Here is a 22579-nt window from a genome sequence, read left to right on the forward strand (position 1 = left end):
GAGCATGCCTTGCTCAGTGGGTTTGTCTCGTCAGTATGCGTTTCTTTGAAATGACATTCCGTGTTTTAGAGATTTGTCTCCCGGTTATTTTTTGGGGGCGATTACCTTTAACAGTTGGTTTGGATTAAAGAGCTGATTTGATATTGTGGCTTGTGCAGTGTGAGTAGTCACTCCTCGTTATTCTAGAGCTACTTACCTTTAGGATCTGTGCTACACACACACACACACACACCACACAACACACCACACACACACACAACACACACACCACACACACACACACACACACACACACCACACACACACACTCACCACACACCACACCACACCACACACACACACCACACACACACACACCACTTAACATTCACCAGCTGTACCATGTGGGTTGGTTATAAATAGTCCTGGTTGCCTTGGAAACGTAGACCTGCTGCTTCAACAGTACAGCGGTTAATCTGACCTGTCATGAATGTTAGATCATCGTATTATATTGATTTAATAATACAAAATAACATTTTAATTACAAAAGTTTTTATACATGACTAGGTGCACATCAAGGTTTTAGCAATATATCAATAGATCACTAGATCACTAGATTACTAGTACACTCGATCACTAGATTACTAGGACACTAGATCACTAGATTACTAGGACACTAGATTACTAGATTACTAGATCACTATCACTAGATCACTAGATTACTAGGACACTAGATCACTAGATTACTAGTACACTCGATCACTAGATTACTAGGACACTAGATTACTAGGACACTAGACTACTAGGACACTAGATTACTAGGACACTAGATTACTAGGACACTAGATTACTAGATTACTAGATTACTAGATTACTAGGACACGAGATTACTAGGACACTAGATTACTAGGACACTAGATTACTAGATTACTAGGACACGAGATTACTAGGACACTAGATTACTAGGACACTAGATTACTAGATTACTAGGACACTAGATTACTAGATTACTAGGACACTAGATTACTAGGACACTAGATCACTAGATCACTAGATTACTAGGGCACTAGATTACTAGATTAATAGGACACTAGATTACTAGGACACTAGATTACTAGGACACTAGATTACTAGATTACTAGGACACTAGATTACTAGGACACTAGATTACTAGATTACTAGGACACTAGATTACTAGGACACTAGATCACTAGATTACTAGGACACTAGATCACTAGATTACTAGGACACTAGATTACTAGGACACTAGATTACTAGGACACTAGATTACTAGATTACTAGGACACTAGATTACTAGGACACTAGATCACTAGATCACTAGATTACTAGGACACTAGATTACTAGATTACCAGGACACTCCAGTTTTACAGACTAGCTAATGTAATATTAGAACATAAGGGTCTGTTTTTGTTATACAGCCATGGGTTTAGTTTGAAGCCTCCACCTACGTTGAGACGTCCGTCCTCGTTAACCAGCGTCCTGTTCTACAATCAGGAAGCTGAACTGTTCAACTGCTCACGCAGAACAAATCGTAGCCTACGTTGACCCAATGTTTAAATATGTTGTTCTGACGTTATCTATGTGACATGCAGCACTGTGGCTGGTCTAAAATGGGCCCTGGGAAAATTACTGCACTACGTAGGGAATAGGGTGCCTGCTGCACTGCACTACATAGGGAATAGGGTGCCTGCTGTACTGCACTACATAGGGAATAGGGTGCCTGCTGCACTACATAGGGAATAGGGTGCCTGCTGTACTGCACTACATAGGGAATAGGGTGCCTGCTGTACTGCACTACATAGGGAATAGGGTGCCTGCTGTACTGCACTACATAGGGAATAGGGTGCCTGCTGTACTGCACTACATAGGGAATATGGTGCCTGCTGCACTGCACTACATAGGGAATAGGGTGCCTACTGCACTACATAGGGAATAGGGTGCCTACTGTACTGCACTACGTAGGGAGTAGGGTGCCTGCTGTACTGCACTACGTAGGGAATAGGGTGCCTGCTGCACTACATAGGGAATAGGGTGCCTGCTGTACTGCACTACATAGGGAATAGGGTGCCTACTGCACTACATAGGGAATAGGGTGCCTGCTGCACTGCACTACGTAGGGAATAGGGTGCCTGTTGTACTGCACTACGTAGGGAATAGGGTGCCTGTTGTACTGCACTACATAGGGAATAGGGTGCCTACTGCACTACATAGGGAATAGGGTGCCTGCTGTACTGCACTACGTAGGGAGTAGGGTGCCTGTTGGGAAGTGTCATGTGACCAGACAGGTCTGTCTTAGTGAAGGGTCATGTGACCAGACAGGTCTGTATTAGTGAAGGGTCATGTGACCAGACAGGTCTGTATTAGTGAAGGGTCATGTGACCAGACAGGTCTGTATTAGTGAAGGGTCATGTGACCAGACAGAGAGGTATATATCTGTGGTAGGGGGGATACTATGGTGAATATATCTGTGGTAGGGGGGGATACTATGGTGAATATATCTGTGGTAGGGGGGGATACTATGGTGAATATATCTGTGGTAGGGGGGGATACTATGGTGAATATATCTGTGGTAGGGGGGGATACTATGGTGAATATATCTGTGGTAGGGGGGATACTATGGTGAATATATCTGTGGTAGGGGGGGATACTATGGTGAATATATCTGTGGTAGGGGGGGGGATACTATGGTGAATATATCTGTGGTAGGGGGGATACTATGGTGAATATATCTGGTAGGGGGGGGGATACTATGGTGAATATATCTGTGGTAGGGGGATACTATGGTGAATATATCTGGTAGGGGGGATACTATGGTGAATATATCTGGTAGGGGGGGGGATACTATGGTGAATATATCTGGTAGGGGGGGGGATACTATGGTGAATATATCTGTGGTAGGGGGGGGGGATACTATGGTGAATATATCTGTGGTAGGGGGGGATACTATGGTGAATATCTCTGTGGTAGGGGGATACTATGGTGAATATATCTGTGGTAGGGGGATACTATGGTGAATATATCTGTGGTAGGGGGGGGGATACTATGGTGAATATATCTGTGGTAGGGGGATACTATGGTGAATATATCTGTGGTAGGGGGGGGGATACTATGGTGAATATATCTGTGGTAGGGGGGGGATACTATGGTGAATATATCTGGTAGGGGGGGTGATACTATGGTGAATATCTCTGTGGTAGGGGGGGGGGATACTATGGTGAATATATCTGTGGTAGGGGGGGGGGATACTATGGTGAATATATCTGTGGTAGGGGGGGGGGATACTATGGTGAATATATCTGTGGTAGGGGGGGATACTATGGTGAATATATCTGTGGTAGGGGGGATACTATGGTGAATATCTCTGTGGTAGGGGGGGGGGGATACTATGGTGAATATATCTGTGGTAGGGGGGGGGGATACTATGGTGAATATATCTGTGGTAGGGGGGGGGGATACTATGGTGAATATATCTGTGGTAGGGGGGGATACTATGGTGAATATATCTGTGGTAGGGGGATACTATGGTGAATATATCTGTGGTAGGGGGGGATACTATGGTGAATATATCTGTGGTAGGGGGGGATACTATGGTGAATATATCTGTGGTAGGGGGGGATACTATGGTGAATATATCTGTGGTAGGGGGGATACTATGGTGAATATATCTGTGGTAGGGGGGGATACTATGGTGAATATATCTGTGGTAGGGGGGATACTATGGTGAATATATCTGTGGTAGGGGGGGATACTATGGTGAATATATCTGTGGTAGGGGGGGATACTATGGTGAATATATCTGTGGTAGGGGGGATACTATGGTGAATATATCTGTGGTAGGGGGGGATACTATGGTGAATATATCTGTGGTAGGGGGGGATACTATGGTGAATATATCTGTGGTAGGGGGGGATACTATGGTGAATATCTCTGTGGTAGGGGGGATACTATGGTGAATATCTCTGTGGTAGGGGGGATACTATGGTGAATATATCTGTGGTAGGGGGGGGGATACTATGGTGAATATATCTGGTAGGGGGGGGGATACTATGGTGAATATATCTGTGGTAGGGGGATACTATGGTGAATATATCTGTGGTAGGGGGATACTATGGTGAATATATCTGTGGTAGGGGGGGGGGATACTATGGTGAATATATCTGGTAGGGGGGGGGATACTATGGTGATTATATCTGGTAGGGGGGGGGATACTATGGTGAATATCTCTGTGGTAGGGGGGGGGGATACTATGGTGAATATATCTGGTAGGGGGGGGATACTATGGTGATTATATCTGGTAGGGGGGGGGGATACTATGGTGAATATCTCTGTGGTAGGGGGGATACTATGGTGAATATATCTGTGGTAGGGGGGGGGATACTATGGTGAATATATCTGTGGTAGGGGGGGGGGATACTATGGTGAATATATCTGTGGTAGGGGGGATACTATGGTGAATATATCTGTGGTAGGGGGGGGGATACTATGGTGAATATATCTGTGGTAGGGGGGGGGATACTATGGTGAATATATCTGTGGTAGGGGGGGGGATACTATGGTGAATATATCTGTGGTAGGGGGGATACTATGGTGAATATATCTGTGGTAGGGGGGATACTATGGTGAATATATCTGTGGTAGGGGGGGATACTATGGTGAATATATCTGTGGTAGGGGGGGATACTATGGTGAATATCTCTGTGGTAGGGGGGGATACTATGGTGAATATCTCTGTGGTAGGGGGGGATACTATGGTGAATATCTCTGTGGTAGGGGGGGATACTATGGTGAATATATCTGTGGTAGGGGGGATACTATGGTGAATATATCTGGTAGGGGGGGGGGATACTATGGTGAATATATCTGTGGTAGGGGGGGGGATACTATGGTGAATATATCTGTGGTAGGGGGGGGGGATACTATGGTGAATATATCTGTGGTAGGGGGGGGGATACTATGGTGAATATATCTGTGGTAGGGGGGATACTATGGTGAATATATCTGTGGTAGGGGGGATACTATGGTGAATATATCTGTGGTAGGGGGGGGGGGATACTATGGTGAATATATCTGTGGTAGGGGGGGATACTATGGTGAATATCTCTGTGGTAGGGGGGGATACTATGGTGAATATCTCTGTGGTAGGGGGGGATACTATGGTGAATATCTCTGTGGTAGGGGGGGGGATACTATGGTGAATATATCTGTGGTAGGGGGGATACTATGGTGAATATATCTGTGGTAGGGGGGGGGAATACTATGGTGAATATCTCTGTGGTAGGGGGGGGATACTATGGTGAATATCTCTGTGGTAGGGGGGGATACTATGGTGAATATATCTGTGGTAGGGGGGGGGATACTATGGTGAATATATCTGGTAGGGGGGGGGATACTATGGTGAATATCTCTGTGGTAGGGGGGGGGATACTATGGTGAATATCTCTGTGGTAGGGGGGATACTATGGTGAATATATCTGTGGTAGGGGGGGGGATACTATGGTGAATATATCTGGTAGGGGGGATACTATGGTGAATATATCTGTGGTAGGGGGGGATACTATGGTGAATATATCTGTGGTAGGGGGGGATACTATGGTGAATATATCTGTGGTAGGGGGGGATACTATGGTGAATATCTCTGTGGTAGGGGGGATACTATGGTGAATATATCTGTGGTAGGGGGGGGGGATACTATGGTGAATATATCTGTGGTAGGGGGGGATACTATGGTGAATATATCTGTGGTAGGGGGGGATACTATGGTGAATATATCTGTGGTAGGGGGATACTATGGTGAATATCTCTGTGGTAGGGGGGGGGGGTACTATGGTGAATATATCTGTGGTAGGGGGGGATACTATGGTGAATATATCTGTGGTGGGGGGGATACTATGGTGAATATATCTGTGGTAGGGGGGGATACTATGGTGAATATATCTGTGGTAGGGGGGGATACTATGGTGAATATCTCTGTCACTTTCAGAGTTGAAGAAAAGACTCCTCCCTCCTCTCCTCCTCCCTCCCTCCTCTTCTATCCTCCTCTCCTCCCTCCCTCCTCTTCTATCCTCCTCTCCTTCCTCCCTCCTCTTCTATCCTCCTCTCCTTCCTCCCTCCTCTTCTGTCCTCCTCTCCTCCCTCCCTCCTCTTCTGTCCTCCTCTCCTCCCTCATCTCCTCCCTCCCTCCTCTTCTCCCTCCCTCATCTCCTCATCTCTTCCCTCCCTCCACTTCTATCCTCCTCCCCTCCTCTTCTATCCTCCTCTCCTCCCTCCCTCCTCCTCTCCTCCCTCCCTCCCTCCCTCCCTCCCTCCCTCCCTCCCTCCCTCCCTCCCTCCCTCCCTCCCTCCCTCCTCTATCCTCCTCTCCTCCTCTCCTCCCTCCCTCTTCTATCTTCCTCCCTACCTCCCTCTTCTATCCTCCTCTCCTCCCTCCCTCCTCTTCTATCCTCCTCTCCTTCCTCCCTCCTCTTCTATCCTCCTCTCCTTCCTCCCTCCTCTTCTATCCTCCTCTCCTTCCTCCCTCCTCTTCTGTCCTCCTCCCTCATCTCCTCCCTCCCTCCTCTCCTCTCCTCCCTCCCTCATCTCCTCCCTCCCTCCCTCCCTCCTCTCCTCTCCTCCCTCCCTCATCTCCTCCCTCCCTCCTCTCCTCTCCTCCCTCCCTCATCTCCTCATCTCTTCCCTCCCTCCACTTCTATCCTCCTCCCCTCCTCTTCTATCCTCCTCCCTCCCTCCCTCCCTCCCTCCCTCCCTCCCTCCCTCCCTCCCTCCCTCCCTCCCTCCCTCCCTCCCTCCCAGATTACAGTGTTCAGTTGGCCTTTCTGTGTAGCTGGCTTTCTCCGTTCCGGCCAGCTCCCGTTTCCTGTTATTTGATAGCGCCGGCAGGGCTGTTCTGTCAGAGCCGAAGGAAAGGAAGGTGGAGGGCAAGCGTTCTGCTTTTCTTCCTCGCTGACAGAAGAGCAGGGGATTAGTTGCTCCAGTTGTCAACACAAACCTGGCTGAGGAGACGAGAGGGATGAGCCGTGTTGAGAACGTTTCATCCTTTGCCAAACACTTTCCCTCCAACAGCAGCATGCAGAACGTCAGTACCCGTCCTCCAGCTCAGGAGAACACCCCCTGATCCCTCATCCCAGGAATGTGCTGTCCTCAGAACTTCAGTACCCGTCCTCTAGCTCAGGAGAACACCCCCTCATCCCTCATCCCAGGAATGTGCTGTCCTCAGAACATTTTCCTCAAAGGATATATTGCATCAAAAATATGGTCAATTTATAACCCATGTTGTTAACAGGATGTAGTTCTATGTAATACCCATGTTGTTAACAGGATGTAGTTCTATGTAATACCCATGTTGTTAACAGGATGTAGTTGTGTTCTATGTAATACCCATGTTGTTAACAGGATGTAGTTCTATGTAATACCCATGTTGTTAACAGGATGTAGTTGTGTTCTATGTAATACCCATGTTGTTAACAGGATGTAGTTGTGTTCTATGTAATACCCATGTTGTTAACAGGATGTAGTTCTATGTAATACCCATGTTGTTAACAGGATGTAGTTGTGTTCTATGTAATACCCATGTTGTTAACAGGATGTAGTTGTGTTCTATGTAATACCCATGTTGTTAACAGGATGTAGTTCTATGTAATACCCATGTTGTTAACAGGATGTAGTTGTGTTCTATGTAATACCCATGTTGTTAACAGGATGTAGTTCTATGTAATACCCATGTTAACAGGATGTAGTTGTGTTCTATGTAATACCCATGTTGTTAACATGATGTAGTTGTGTTCTATGTAATACCCATGTTGTTAACATGATGTAGTTGTGTTCTATGTAATACCCATGTTGTTAACATGATGTAGTTGTGTTCTATGTAATACCCATGTTGTTAACAGGATGTAGTTGTGTTCTATGTAATACCCATGTTGTTAACAGGATGTAGTTGTGTTCTATGTAATACCCATGTTGTTAACAGGATGTAGTTGTGTTCTATGTAATACCCATGTTGTTAACAGGATGTAGTTGTGTTCTATGTAATACCCATGTTGTTAACATGATGTAGTTGTGTTCTATGTAATACCCATGTTGTTAACAGGATGTAGTTGTGTTCTATGTAATACCCATGTTGTTAACAGGATGTAGTTGTGTTCTATGTAATACCCATGTTGTTAACATGATGTAGTTGTGTTCTATGTAATACCCATGTTGTTAACAGGATGTAGTTGTGTTCTATGTAATACCCATGTTGTTAACAGGATGTAGTTGTGTTCTATGTAATACCCATGTTGTTAACAGGATGTAGTTGTGTTCTATGTAATACCCATGTTGTTAACAGGATGTAGTTGTGTTCTATGTAATACCCATGGTGTTAACAGGATGTATTTGTGTTCTATGTAATACCCATGTTGTTAACATGATGTAGTTGTGTTCTATGTAATACCCATGTTGTTAACATGATGTAGTTGTGTTCTATTTAATACTCATTCTGTTGTTGTTTGTCTTTACAGTAAACTGTTCACAGAGTTAATTCTGTTTGTCTTTACAGTAAACTGTTCACAGAGTTAATTCTGTTTGTCTTTACAGTAAACTGTTCACAGAGACCATTATGTTTGTCTTTACAGTAAACTGTTCACAGAGTTCATTCTGTTTGTCTTTACAGTAAACTGTTCACAGAGTTCATTCTGTTTGTTTTTACAGTAAACTGTTCACAGAGTTCATTCTGTTTGTCTTTACAGTAAACTGTTCACAGAGTTCATTCTGTTTGTCTTTACAGTAAACTGTTCACAGAGTTCATTCTGTTTGTCTTTACAGTAAACTGTTCACAGAGTTCATTCTGTTTGTCTTTACAGTAAACTGTTCACAGAGTTCATTCTGTTTGTCTTTACAGTAAACTGTTCACAGAGTTCATTCTGTTTGTCTTTACAGTAAACTGTTCACAGAGTTCATTCTGTTTGTCTTTACAGTAAACTGTTCACAGAGTTCATTCTGTTTGTCTTTACAGTAAACTGTTCACAGAGTTCATTCTGTTTGTCTTTACAGTAAACTGTTCACAGAGTTCATTCTGTTTGTCTTTACAGTAAACTGTTCACAGAGTTCATTCTGTTTGTCTTTACAGTAAACTGTTCACAGAGTTCATTCTGTTGTTTGTCTTTACAGTAAACTGTTCACAGAGTTCATTCTGTTGTTTGTCTTTACAGTAAACTGTTCACAGAGTTCATTCTGTTTGTCTTTACAGTAAACTGTTCACAGAGGTCATTCTGTTTTGTCTTTACAGTAAACTGTTCACAGAGGTCATTCTGTTTGTCTTTACAGTAAACTGTTCACAGAGTTCATTCTGTTTGTCTTTATAGTAAACTGTTCACAGAGTTCATTCTGTTTGTCTTTACAGTAAACTGTTCACAGAGTTCATTCTGTTTGTCTTTACAGTAAACTGTTCACAGAGTTCATTCTGTTTGTCTTTACAGTAAACTGTTCACAGAGTTCATCCTGAAGGTCCCTCTGGGTCGTCTGGTCAAACAGAAGCTCCACTGCCTCATCGACATCGTCCACAGTGATCTCTTCACACAGCATGGTGAGTACTCCACTACTCAGCACCGTCTCTGCCAGCCCCACACACAGCGGGCCAACCAGCCTGCACGCTGAAGCCTCGACCTTGAAGCTCTGCACAGCCAAGGTCCACACGCCAAGCCCCGCACGCCAAGCCCCACACACGATGAAACCCCAACACGCCTGTCTCCAGTGTACCGTGTTAAGGTGTGACAGGGTTATGTCAGGGTGGTGCTGCAGTCAGTCCTGTTGTCTCTGTGTTAGACCCCACCACACTAATCCATATTATCTCTTCTAGATCACTCTGTCAGCTTGATAGTCTCTCTCCTTATCTACCTATATGCTCTCTCTGTTCCTCTCTCCCCATCTTTTCCCTCTCTCCCCCTCTTTCTTCTCTCTCTCCGTCTCTCTCTTCCCCCCTCTCCATCTCTCTCTCCGTCTCTCTCTTCCCCCCTCTCCATCTCTCTCTCCGTCTCTCTCTTCCCCCCTCTCCATCTCTCTCTCCGTTTCTCTCTTCCCCCCTCTCCATCTCTCTCTCCGTTTCTCTCTTCCCCCCTCTCCATCTCTCTCTCTGTCTCTCTTCCCCCCTCTCCATCTCTCTCTCTGTCTCTCTCTTCCCCCCTCTCCATCTCTCTCTCTCTCTCTCTTCCCCCCTCTCCATCTCTCTCTCTGTCTCTCTCTTCCCCCCTCTCCATCTCTCTCTCCATCTCTCTTCCCCCCTCTCCATCTCTCTCTCCATCTCTCTTCCCCCCTCTCCATCTCTCTCTGTCTCTCTCTTCCCCCCTCTCCATCTCTCTCTGTCTCTCTCTTCCCCCCTCTCCATCTCTCTCTGTCTCTCTCTTCCCCCCTCTCCATCTCTCTCCGTATCTCTCTCCCCCCAACACACTGGTCTAATGTAGATGGATGAGGACAGACACACTGGTCTAATGTAGATGGATGAGGACAGACACACTGGTCTAATGTAGATGGATGAGGACAGACACACTGGTCTAATGTAGATGGATGAGGACAGACAAACTGGTCTAATGTAGATGGATGAGGACAGACACACTGGTCTAATGTAGATGGATGAGGACAGACACACTGGTCTAATGTAGATGGATGAGGACAGACACACTGGTCTAATGTAGATGGATGAGGACAGACACACTGGTCTAATGTAGATGGATGAGGACAGACACACTGGTCTAATGTAGATGGATGAGGACAGACACACTGGTCTAATGTAGATGGATGAGGACAGACACACTGGTCTAATGTAGATGGATGAGGACATACACACTAGTCTAGTATGGACCAACCCTCTAGTCTAATATGGACCAACCCTCTAGTCTAATATGGGCCAACCCTCTAGTCTAGTATATTAAACCCTAGTGAATATGGACCAACCCTCTAGTCTAATATGGTCCAACCCTCTAGTCTAATATGGACCAACCCTCTAGTGAATATGGGCCAACCCTCTAGTCTAATATGGACCAACCTTCTAGTCTATTATGGGCCAACCCTCTAGTCTAATATGGGCCAACCCTCTAGTCTAATATGGGCCAACCCTCTAGTCTAATATGGGCCAACCCTCTAGTCTAATATGGGCCAACCCTCTAGTCTAATATGGGCCAACCCTCTAGTCTAATATGGGCCAACCCTCTAGTCTAATATGGGCCAACCCTCTAGTCTAATATGGGCCAACCCTCTAGTCTAATATGGGCCAACCCTCTAGTCTAATATGGACCAACCCTCTAGTCTAATATGGACCAACCCTCTAGTCTAATATGGGCCAACCCTCTAGTATAATATGGGCCAACCCTCTAGTCTAATATGGGCCAACCCTCTAGTCTAATATGGGCCAACCCTCTAGTCTAATATGGGCCAACCCTCTAGTCTAATATGGGCCAACCCTCTAGTCTAATATGGGCCAACCCTCTAGTCTAATATGGGCCAACCCTCTAGTCTAATATGGGCCAACCCTCTAGTCTAATATGGGCCAACCCTCTAGTCTAATATGGGCCAACCCTCTAGTCTAATATGGACCAACCCTCTAGTCTAATATGGGCCAACCCTCTAGTCTAATATGGGCCAACCCTCTAGTCTAATATGGGCCAACCCTCTAGTCTAATATATTAAACCCTAGTGAATATGGACCAATCCCAACCCTCTGGTCTAATATGGACCAACCCTCTAGTGAATATGGACCAATCCCAACCCTCTAGTGAATATGGACCAATCCCAACCCGCTGAGCCAGCCAGTCCGTGCAACAATGTGGATGGCCTGTCATTTCTGAAGTGCCTCTGTGTGTTTATCCCACGCAAACAGATGACTTGGTGCTGTTCATCTAGCTATGTGGGAGGACTAGAACGCCTGTCTCTGTCTGAGTGTGTGTGAGAGAGGGTGAGTGTTTGTGTGTGTGAGAGGGTGAGTGTTTGTGTGAGAGAGGGTGAGTGAGTGTGTGAGAGAGGGTGAGTGTGTGTGTGTGAGAGGGTGAGTGTTTGTGAGTGTATGAGAGAGGGTGAGTGTTTGTGTGTGTGTGAGAGGGTGAGTGTTTGTGTGTGTGAGAGGGTGAGTGTTTGTGTGTGTGAGAGGGTGAGTGTTTGTGTGAGAGAGGGTGAGTGTTTGTGTGTGTGTGAGAGAGGGTGAGTGAGTGTGTGTGTGGGTGTTTGTGTGTGTGTGAGAGAGGGTGTGTGTGTGAGAGGGTGAGTGTTTGTGTGTGTTTGCTTGTGTGTATGTCTCCCATGGAGGGAGGGTGAATTTCAGCACTGGGAAGACGAGGTATTAAACACTACAGACGATGAGTCCCTCAGATTGGAGATTTGTTTTGGTGTGTCAGCATCAGGAAGATTACTCAGCGGTGTCCCGTTAGACTGGCAGCACTCAGCTTAGCTTCCCGTACACCACAGATGGACCCACAATGTCAATCAATCAGATGTATTTATAAAGCCCTTTATTTTTTACATCAGCCGATGTCACAAAGTGCTTATACAGAAACCCAGTCTGAAACCCCAAACAGCAAGCAATGCAGGTGTAGAAGCATTAAAGGGCCAATCGACATTTCAAACAATTACCACGTGTCACCCCACCAGCGTTTTGGGTTTACAGCTGGGGTGGAGAAATGTAACCACTCTCAAATTCATAGACATAGCTGTGGATACAAGGACTGACCATCCATGATATCAACATTACAGTTTTAACCATGTTTTGAGTTTTAACCATGTTTTGAGGCTATACAGTGTTTGTGTACCAATATATTGTTTACAAACAAATGAGTAAAACAAGCGGTTGATCCTCCAGGTTTTCCTAGTGGATCACCAAACATTTCTGGACAAAAGACAGACTTGTGCTCCTAATATTTAATTAATTCAGAAGCCCTGTTGGTGGTAGGTGCACTTGGTTCAGAAAGCCCTGTTGGTGGTAGGTGCACTTGGTTCCGAAAGCCCTGTTGGTGGTAGGTGCACTTGATTCAGAAAGCCCTGTTGGTGGTAGGTGCACTTGATTCAGAAGCCCTGTTGGTGGTAGGTGCACTTGATTCAGAAAGCCCTGTTGGTGGTAAGTGCACTTGATTCAGAAGCCCTGTTGGTGGTAGGTGCACTTGATTCAGAAAGCCCTGTTGGTGGTAGGTGCACTTGGTTCAGAAAGCCCTGTTGGTGGTAGGTGCACTTGATTCAGAAAGCCCTGTTGGTGGTAGGTGCACTTGATTCAGAAGCCCTGTTGGTGGTAGGTGCACTTGATTCAGAAAGCCCTGTTGGTGGTAAGTGCACTTGATTCAGAAGCCCTGTTGGTGGTAGGTGCACTTGATTCAGAAAGCCGTGTTGGCGGTAGGTGCACTTGATTCAGAACCCTCTAGTGGCGGTAGGTGCACTTGGTTCAGAAAGCCCTGTTGGCGGTAGGTGCACTTGGTTCAGAAAGCCCTGTTGGCGGTAGGTGCACTTGGTTCAGAAAGCCCTGTTGGCGGTAGGTGCACTTGGTTCAGAAAGCCCTGTTGGCGGTAGGTGCAAACTCCGCCTCCCCAGCGGACCAGGAGCGTTGTGGCTAATTGAAGTGCTCCTTCTGCGCTGGCCAATCAGATAGCTCAAATCACAGCGCCTACTGCTTCCACGACCCCACAGCAAAGTTTGGTACTAATAACCTTTAAAACCGTTACCAGAGAGACTGTCAAAGACCACAGCAAAGTTTGGTACTAATAACCTTTAAAACCGTTACCAGAGAGAGACTGTCAAAGACCACAGCAAAGTTTGGTACTAATAACCTTTAAAACCGTTACCAGAGAGAGACTGTCAAAGACCACAGCAAAGTTTGGTACTAATAACCTTTAAAACCGCGACCAGAGAGTCTGTCAAATACCACAGCAAAGAGCTGCTTTTTATTTTATGAGTGAGTTTATATTCGGTACTGTCAACACTGTTTTTATTCAACGCTTTTACAAACATAAAACACACTTCTCCCTACTTCCTGTCGCGCTGCAGTGAATGAGCAGTCAGGTGTATCAAATAACTCTGTGTTATTAGAAGTTTGTCCTGTCTTTTTCTTTTCTATATCGAGGAATATTTCTCTCTGCAACTGATCCACGCTGGAGTTGTGTAATATAATGTGGTCTGAGAAGAAGAATATTGTCAGGACAGACATGTAGTCAATATGCTGTGATAATGTATTAGACCAGACATATAGTCAATATGCTGTGATAATGTATTAGACCAGACATGTAGTCAATATGCTGTGATAATGTATTAGACCAGACATGTAGTCAATATGCTGTGATAATGTATTAGACCAGACATGCAGTCAATATGCTGTGATAATGTATTAGACCAGACATATAGTCAATATGCTGTGATAATGTATTAGACCAGACATGCAGTCAATATGCTGTGATTATGTATTAGACCAGACATGTAGTCAATATGATGTGATAATGTATTAGACCAGACATATAGTCAATATGCTGTGATAATGTATTAGACCAGACATGCAGTCAATATGCTGTGATTATGTATTAGACCAGACATGTAGTCAATATGCTGTGATAATGTATTAGACCAGACATGTAGTCAATATGCTGTGATAATGTATTAGACCAGACATGTAGTCAATATGCTGTGATAATGTATTAGACCAGACATGTAGTCAATATGCTGTGATAATGTATTAGACCAGACATATAGTCAATATGCTGTGATAATGTATTAGACCAGACATATAGTCAATATGCTGTGATAATGTATTAGACCAGACATGTAGTCAATATGCTGTGATAATGTATTAGACCAGACATGTAGTCAATATGCTGTGATAATGTATTAGACCAGACATATAGTCAATATGCTGTGATAATGTATTAGACCAGACATGTAGTCAATATGCTGTGATAATGTATTAGACCAGACATGTAGTCAATATGCTGTGATAATGTATTAGACCAGACATATAGTCAATATGCTGTGATAATGTATTAGACCAGACATGTAGTCAATATGCTGTGATAATGTATTAGACCAGACATGTAGTCAATATGCTGTGATAATGTATTAGACCAGACATGTAGTCAATATGCTGTGATAATGTATTAGACCAGACATGTAGTCAATATGATGTGATAATGTATTAGACCAGACATATAGTCAATATGCTGTGATAATGTATTAGACCAGACATATAGTCAATATGCTGTGATAATGTATTAGACCAGACATATAGTCAATATGCTGTGATAATGTATTAGACCAGACATGTAGTCAATATACTGTGATAATGTATTAGACCAGACATATAGTCAATATGCTGTGATAATGTATTAGACCAGACATGTAGTCAATATGCTGTGATAATGTATTAGACCAGACATGTAGTCAATATGCTGTGATAATGTATTAGACCAGACATGTAGTCAATATGCTGTGATAATGTATTAGACCAGACATGTAGTCAATATGCTGTGATAATGTATTAGACCAGACATGTAGTCAATATGCTGTGATAATGTATTAGACCAGACATGTAGTCAATATGCTGTGATAATATATTAGACCAGACATATAGTCAATATGTTGTGATAATGTATTAGACCAGCCATATAGTCAATATGCTGTGATAATGTATTATACCAGACATGTAGTCAATATGCTGTGATAATGTATTAGACCAGACATGTAGTCAATATGCTGTGATAATGTATTAGACCAGACATGTAGTCAATATGCTGTGATAATGTATTAGACCAGACATATAGTCAATATGCTGTGATAATGTATTAGACCAGACATATAGTCAATATGCTGTGATAATGTATTAGACCAGACATGTAGTCAATATGCTGTGATAATGTATTAGACCAGACATGTAGTCAATATGCTGTGATAATGTATTAGACCAGACATATAGTCAATATGCTGTGATAATGTATTAGACCAGACATGTAGTCAATATGCTGTGATAATGTATTAGACCAGACATGTAGTCAATATGCTGTGATAATGTATTAGACCAGACATGTAGTCAATATGCTGTGATAATGTATTAGACCAGACATGTAGTCAATATGCTGTGATTATGTATTAGACCAGACATATAGTCAATATGCTGTGATAATGTATTAGACCAGGCATGTAGTCAATATGCTGTGATAATGTATTAGACCAGATATGCAGTCAATATGCTGTGATAATGTATTAGACCAGGCATGTAGTCAATATGCTGTGATAATGTATTAGACCAGATATGCAGTCAATATGCTGTGATTATGTATTAGACCAGATATGTAGTCAATATGCTGTGATAATGTATTAGTCCAGATATGCAGTCAATATGCTGTGATAATGTATTAGACCAGATATGCAGTCAATATGCTGTGATAATGTATTAGACCAGGCATGTAGTCAATATGCTGTGATAATGTATTAGACCAGCCATATAGTCAATATGCTGTGATAATGTATTAGACCAGACATGTAGTCAATATGCTGTGATAATGTATTAGACCAGACATGTAGTCAATTGCTGTGATAATGTATTAGACCAGACATGTAGTCAATATGCTGTGATAATGTATTAGAACAGACATGTAGTCAATATGCTGTGATAATGTATTAGACCAGACATATAGTCAATATGCTGTGATAATGTATTAGACCAGACATGTAGTCAATATGCTGTGATAATGTATTAGAACAGACATGTAGTCAATATGCTGTGATAATGTATTAGACCAGACATATAGTCAATATGCTGTGATAATGTATTAGACCAGACATATAGTCAATATGCTGTGATAATGTATTAGACCAGACATGTAGTCAATATGCTGTGATAATGTATTAGACCAGACATGTAGTCAATATGCTGTGATAATGTATTAGACCAGACATATAGTCAATATGCTGTGATAATGTATTAGACCAGGCATGTAGTCAATATGCTGTGATAATGTATTAGACCAGACATATAGTCAATATGCTGTGATAATGTATTAGACCAGACATGTAGTCAATATGCTGTGATAATGTATTAGACCAGACATGTAGTCAATATGCTGTGATAATGTATTAGACCAGACATGTAGTCAATATGCTGTGATAATGTATTAGACCAGACATATAGTCAATATGCTGTGATAATGTATTAGACCAGACATGTAGTCAATATGCTGTGATAATGTATTAGACCAGACATGTAGTCAATATGCTGTGATAATGTATTAGACCAGACATATAGTCAATATGCTGTGATAATGTATTAGACCAGACATGTAGTCAATATGCTGTGATAATGTATTAGACCAGACATGTAGTCAATATGCTGTGATAATGTATTAGACCAGACATGTAGTCAATATGCTGTGATAATGTATTAGACCAGACATGTAGTCAATATGCTGTGATAATGTATTAGACCAGACATATAGTCAATATGCTGTGATAATGTATTAGACCAGACATATAGTCAATATGCTGTGATAATGTATTAGACCAGACATATAGTCAATATGCTGTGATAATGTATTAGACCAGACATGTAGTCAATATACTGTGATAATGTATTAGACCAGACATATAGTCAATATGCTGTGATAATGTATTAGACCAGACATGTAGTCAATATGCTGTGATAATGTATTAGACCAGACATGTAGTCAATATGCTGTGATAATGTATTAGACCAGACATGTAGTCAATATGCTGTGATAATGTATTAGACCAGACATGTAGTCAATATGCTGTGATAATGTATTAGACCAGACATGTAGTCAATATGCTGTGATAATGTATTAGACCAGACATGTAGTCAATATGCTGTGATAATATATTAGACCAGACATATAGTCAATATGTTGTGATAATGTATTAGACCAGCCATATAGTCAATATGCTGTGATAATGTATTATACCAGACATGTAGTCAATATGCTGTGATAATGTATTAGACCAGACATATAGTCAATATGCTGTGATAATGTATTAGACCAGACATATAGTCAATATGCTGTGATAATGTATTAGACCAGACATGTAGTCAATATGCTGTGATAATGTATTAGACCAGACATGTAGTCAATATGCTGTGATAATGTATTAGACCAGACATGTAGTCAATATGCTGTGATAATGTATTAGACCAGACATATAGTCAATATGCTGTGATAATGTATTAGACCAGACATATAGTCAATATGCTGTGATAATGTATTAGACCAGACATGTAGTCAATATGCTGTGATAATGTATTAGACCAGACATGTAGTCAATATGCTGTGATAATGTATTAGACCAGACATATAGTCAATATGCTGTGATAATGTATTAGACCAGACATGTAGTCAATATGCTGTGATAATGTATTAGACCAGACATGTAGTCAATATGCTGTGATAATGTATTAGACCAGACATGTAGTCAATATGCTGTGATAATGTATTAGACCAGACATGTAGTCAATATGCTGTGATTATGTATTAGACCAGACATATAGTCAATATGCTGTGATAATGTATTAGACCAGACATGTAGTCAATATGCTGTGATAATGTATTAGACCAGGCATGTAGTCAATATGCTGTGATAATGTATTAGACCAGATATGCAGTCAATATGCTGTGATAATGTATTAGACCAGGCATGTAGTCAATATGCTGTGATAATGTATTAGACCAGATATGCAGTCAATATGCTGTGATTATGTATTAGACCAGATATGTAGTCAATATGCTGTGATAATGTATTAGTCCAGATATGCAGTCAATATGCTGTGATAATGTATTAGACCAGATATGCAGTCAATATGCTGTGATAATGTATTAGACCAGGCATGTAGTCAATATGCTGTGATAATGTATTAGACCAGCCATATAGTCAATATGCTGTGATAATGTATTAGACCAGACATGTAGTCAATATGCTGTGATAATGTATTAGACCAGACATGTAGTCAATTGCTGTGATAATGTATTAGACCAGACATGTAGTCAATATGCTGTGATAATGTATTAGAACAGACATGTAGTCAATATGCTGTGATAATGTATTAGACCAGACATATAGTCAATATGCTGTGATAATGTATTAGACCAGACATATAGTCAATATGCTGTGATAATGTATTAGACCAGACATATAGTCAATATGCTGTGATAATGTATTAGACCAGACATGTAGTCAATATGCTGTGATAATGTATTAGACCAGACATGTAGTCAATATGCTGTGATAATGTATTAGACCAGACATATAGTCAATATGCTGTGATAATGTATTAGACCAGGCATGTAGTCAATATGCTGTGATAATGTATTAGACCAGACATATAGTCAATATGCTGTGATAATGTATTAGACCAGACATGTAGTCAATATGCTGTGATAATGTATTAGACCAGACATGTAGTCAATATGCTGTGATAATGTATTAGACCAGACATGTAGTCAATATGCTGTGATAATGTATTAGACCAGACATGTAGTCAATATGCTGTGATAATGTATTAGACCAGACATATAGTCAATATGCTGTGATAATGTATTAGACCAGACATATAGTCAATATGCTGTGATAATGTATTAGACCAGACATATAGTCAATATGCTGTGATAATGTATTAGACCAGACATATAGTCAATATGCTGTGATAATGTATTAGACCAGACATATAGTCAATATGCTGTGATAATGTATTAGACCAGACATATAGTCAATATGCTGTGATAATGTATTAGACCAGACATGTAGTCAATATGCTGTGATAATGTATTAGACCAGACATGTAGTCAATATGCTGTGATAATGTATTAGACCAGACATGTAGTCAATATGCTGTGATAATGTATTAGACCAGACATGTAGTCAATATGCTGTGATAATGTATTAGACCAGACATATAGTCAATATGCTGTGATAATGTATTAGACCAGACATGTAGTCAATATGCTGTGATAATGTATTAGACCAGACATATAGTCAATATGCTGTGATAATGTATTAGACCAGACATGTAGTCAATATGCTGTGATAATGTATTAGACCAGACATGTAGTCAATATGCTGTGATAATGTATTAGACCAGACATATAGTCAATATGCTGTGATAATGTATTAGACCAGACATGTAGTCAATATGCTGTGATAATGTATTAGACCAGACATGTAGTCAATATGCTGTGATAATATATTAGACCAGACATATAGTCAATATGTTGTGATAATGTATTAGACCAGCCATATAGTCAATATGCTGTGATAATGTATTATACCAGACATGTAGTCAATATGCTGTGATAATGTATTAGACCAGACATATAGTCAATATGCTGTGATAATGTATTAGACCAGACATATAGTCAATATGCTGTGATAATGTATTAGACCAGACATGTAGTCAATATGCTGTGATAATGTATTAGACCAGACATGTAGTCAATATGCTGTGATAATGTATTAGACCAGACATGTAGTCAATATGCTGTGATAATGTATTAGACCAGACATGTAGTCAATATGCTGTGATAATGTATTAGACCAGACATATAGTCAATATGCTGTGATAATGTATTAGACCAGACATATAGTCAATATGCTGTGATAATGTATTAGACCAGACATGTAGTCAATATGCTGTGATAATGTATTAGACCAGACATGTAGTCAATATGCTGTGATAATGTATTAGACCAGACATATAGTCAATATGCTGTGATAATGTATTAGACCAGACATGTAGTCAATATGCTGTGATAATGTATTAGACCAGACATGTAGTCAATATGCTGTGATAATGTATTAGACCAGACATGTAGTCAATATGCTGTGATAATGTATTAGACCAGACATGTAGTCAATATGCTGTGATTATGTATTAGACCAGACATATAGTCAATATGCTGTGATAATGTATTAGACCAGACATGTAGTCAATATGCTGTGATAATGTATTAGACCAGGCATGTAGTCAATATGCTGTGATAATGTATTAGACCAGATATGCAGTCAATATGCTGTGATAATGTATTAGACCAGGCATGTAGTCAATATGCTGTGATAATGTATTAGACCAGATATGCAGTCAATATGCTGTGATTATGTATTAGACCAGATATGTAGTCAATATGCTGTGATAATGTATTAGTCCAGATATGCAGTCAATATGCTGTGATAATGTATTAGACCAGATATGCAGTCAATATGCTGTGATAATGTATTAGACCAGGCATGTAGTCAATATGCTGTGATAATGTATTAGACCAGCCATATAGTCAATATGCTGTGATAATGTATTAGACCAGACATGTAGTCAATATGCTGTGATAATGTATTAGACCAGACATGTAGTCAATTGCTGTGATAATGTATTAGACCAGACATGTAGTCAATATGCTGTGATAATGTATTAGAACAGACATGTAGTCAATATGCTGTGATAATGTATTAGACCAGACATATAGTCAATATGCTGTGATAATGTATTAGACCAGACATATAGTCAATATGCTGTGATAATGTATTAGACCAGACATATAGTCAATATGCTGTGATAATGTATTAGACCAGACATGTAGTCAATATGCTGTGATAATGTATTAGACCAGACATGTAGTCAATATGCTGTGATAATGTATTAGACCAGACATATAGTCAATATGCTGTGATAATGTATTAGACCAGGCATGTAGTCAATATGCTGTGATAATGTATTAGACCAGACATATAGTCAATATGCTGTGATAATGTATTAGACCAGACATGTAGTCAATATGCTGTGATAATGTATTAGACCAGACATGTAGTCAATATGCTGTGATAATGTATTAGACCAGACATGTAGTCAATATGCTGTGATAATGTATTAGACCAGACATGTAGTCAATATGCTGTGATAATGTATTAGACCAGACATATAGTCAATATGCTGTGATAATGTATTAGACCAGACATATAGTCAATATGCTGTGATAATGTATTAGACCAGACATATAGTCAATATGCTGTGATAATGTATTAGACCAGACATATAGTCAATATGCTGTGATAATGTATTAGACCAGACATATAGTCAATATGCTGTGATAATGTATTAGACCAGACATATAGTCAATATGCTGTGATAATGTATTAGACCAGACATGTAGTCAATATGCTGTGATAATGTATTAGACCAGACATGTAGTCAATATGCTGTGATAATGTATTAGACCAGACATGTAGTCAATATGCTGTGATAATGTATTAGACCAGACATGTAGTCAATATGCTGTGATAATGTATTAGACCAGACATATAGTCAATATGCTGTGATAATGTATTAGACCAGACATGTAGTCAATATGCTGTGATAATGTATTAGACCAGACATATAGTCAATATGCTGTGATAATGTATTAGACCAGACATGTAGTCAATATGCTGTGATAATGTATTAGACCAGACATGTAGTCAATATGCTGTGATAATGTATTAGACCAGACATATAGTCAATATGCTGTGATAATGTATTAGACCAGACATGTAGTCAATATGCTGTGATAATGTATTAGACCAGACATGTAGTCAATATGCTGTGATAATGTATTAGAC

The 22579-nt window shown here is 41.1% G+C and overlaps 2 protein-coding genes across 2 annotated transcripts in view; one reads left to right on the top strand and one right to left on the bottom strand.

The window, feature by feature from the left end:
* The window catches only part of LOC139571623 (dedicator of cytokinesis protein 1-like), a 122974-nt gene extending 113325 nt beyond the window's left edge, over positions 1 to 9649 (top strand). Inside the window, exon 23 of the mRNA XM_071394672.1 lies at positions 9457 to 9649. Within this exon, the coding sequence (XP_071250773.1) occupies positions 9457 to 9634 (178 nt within the window). The 3' untranslated portion in view covers positions 9635 to 9649. The remainder of the gene's footprint in view (positions 1 to 9456) is intronic.
* The window catches only part of dock1 (dedicator of cytokinesis 1), an 800130-nt gene that overhangs the window by 701660 nt on the left and 75891 nt on the right, over positions 1 to 22579 (bottom strand). The window lies entirely within an intron of this gene.

This window comes from Salvelinus alpinus, chromosome 3 (genome assembly GCF_045679555.1).
Source record: "Salvelinus alpinus chromosome 3, SLU_Salpinus.1, whole genome shotgun sequence".
Classification (NCBI taxonomy): Eukaryota; Metazoa; Chordata; class Actinopteri; order Salmoniformes; family Salmonidae; genus Salvelinus; species Salvelinus alpinus.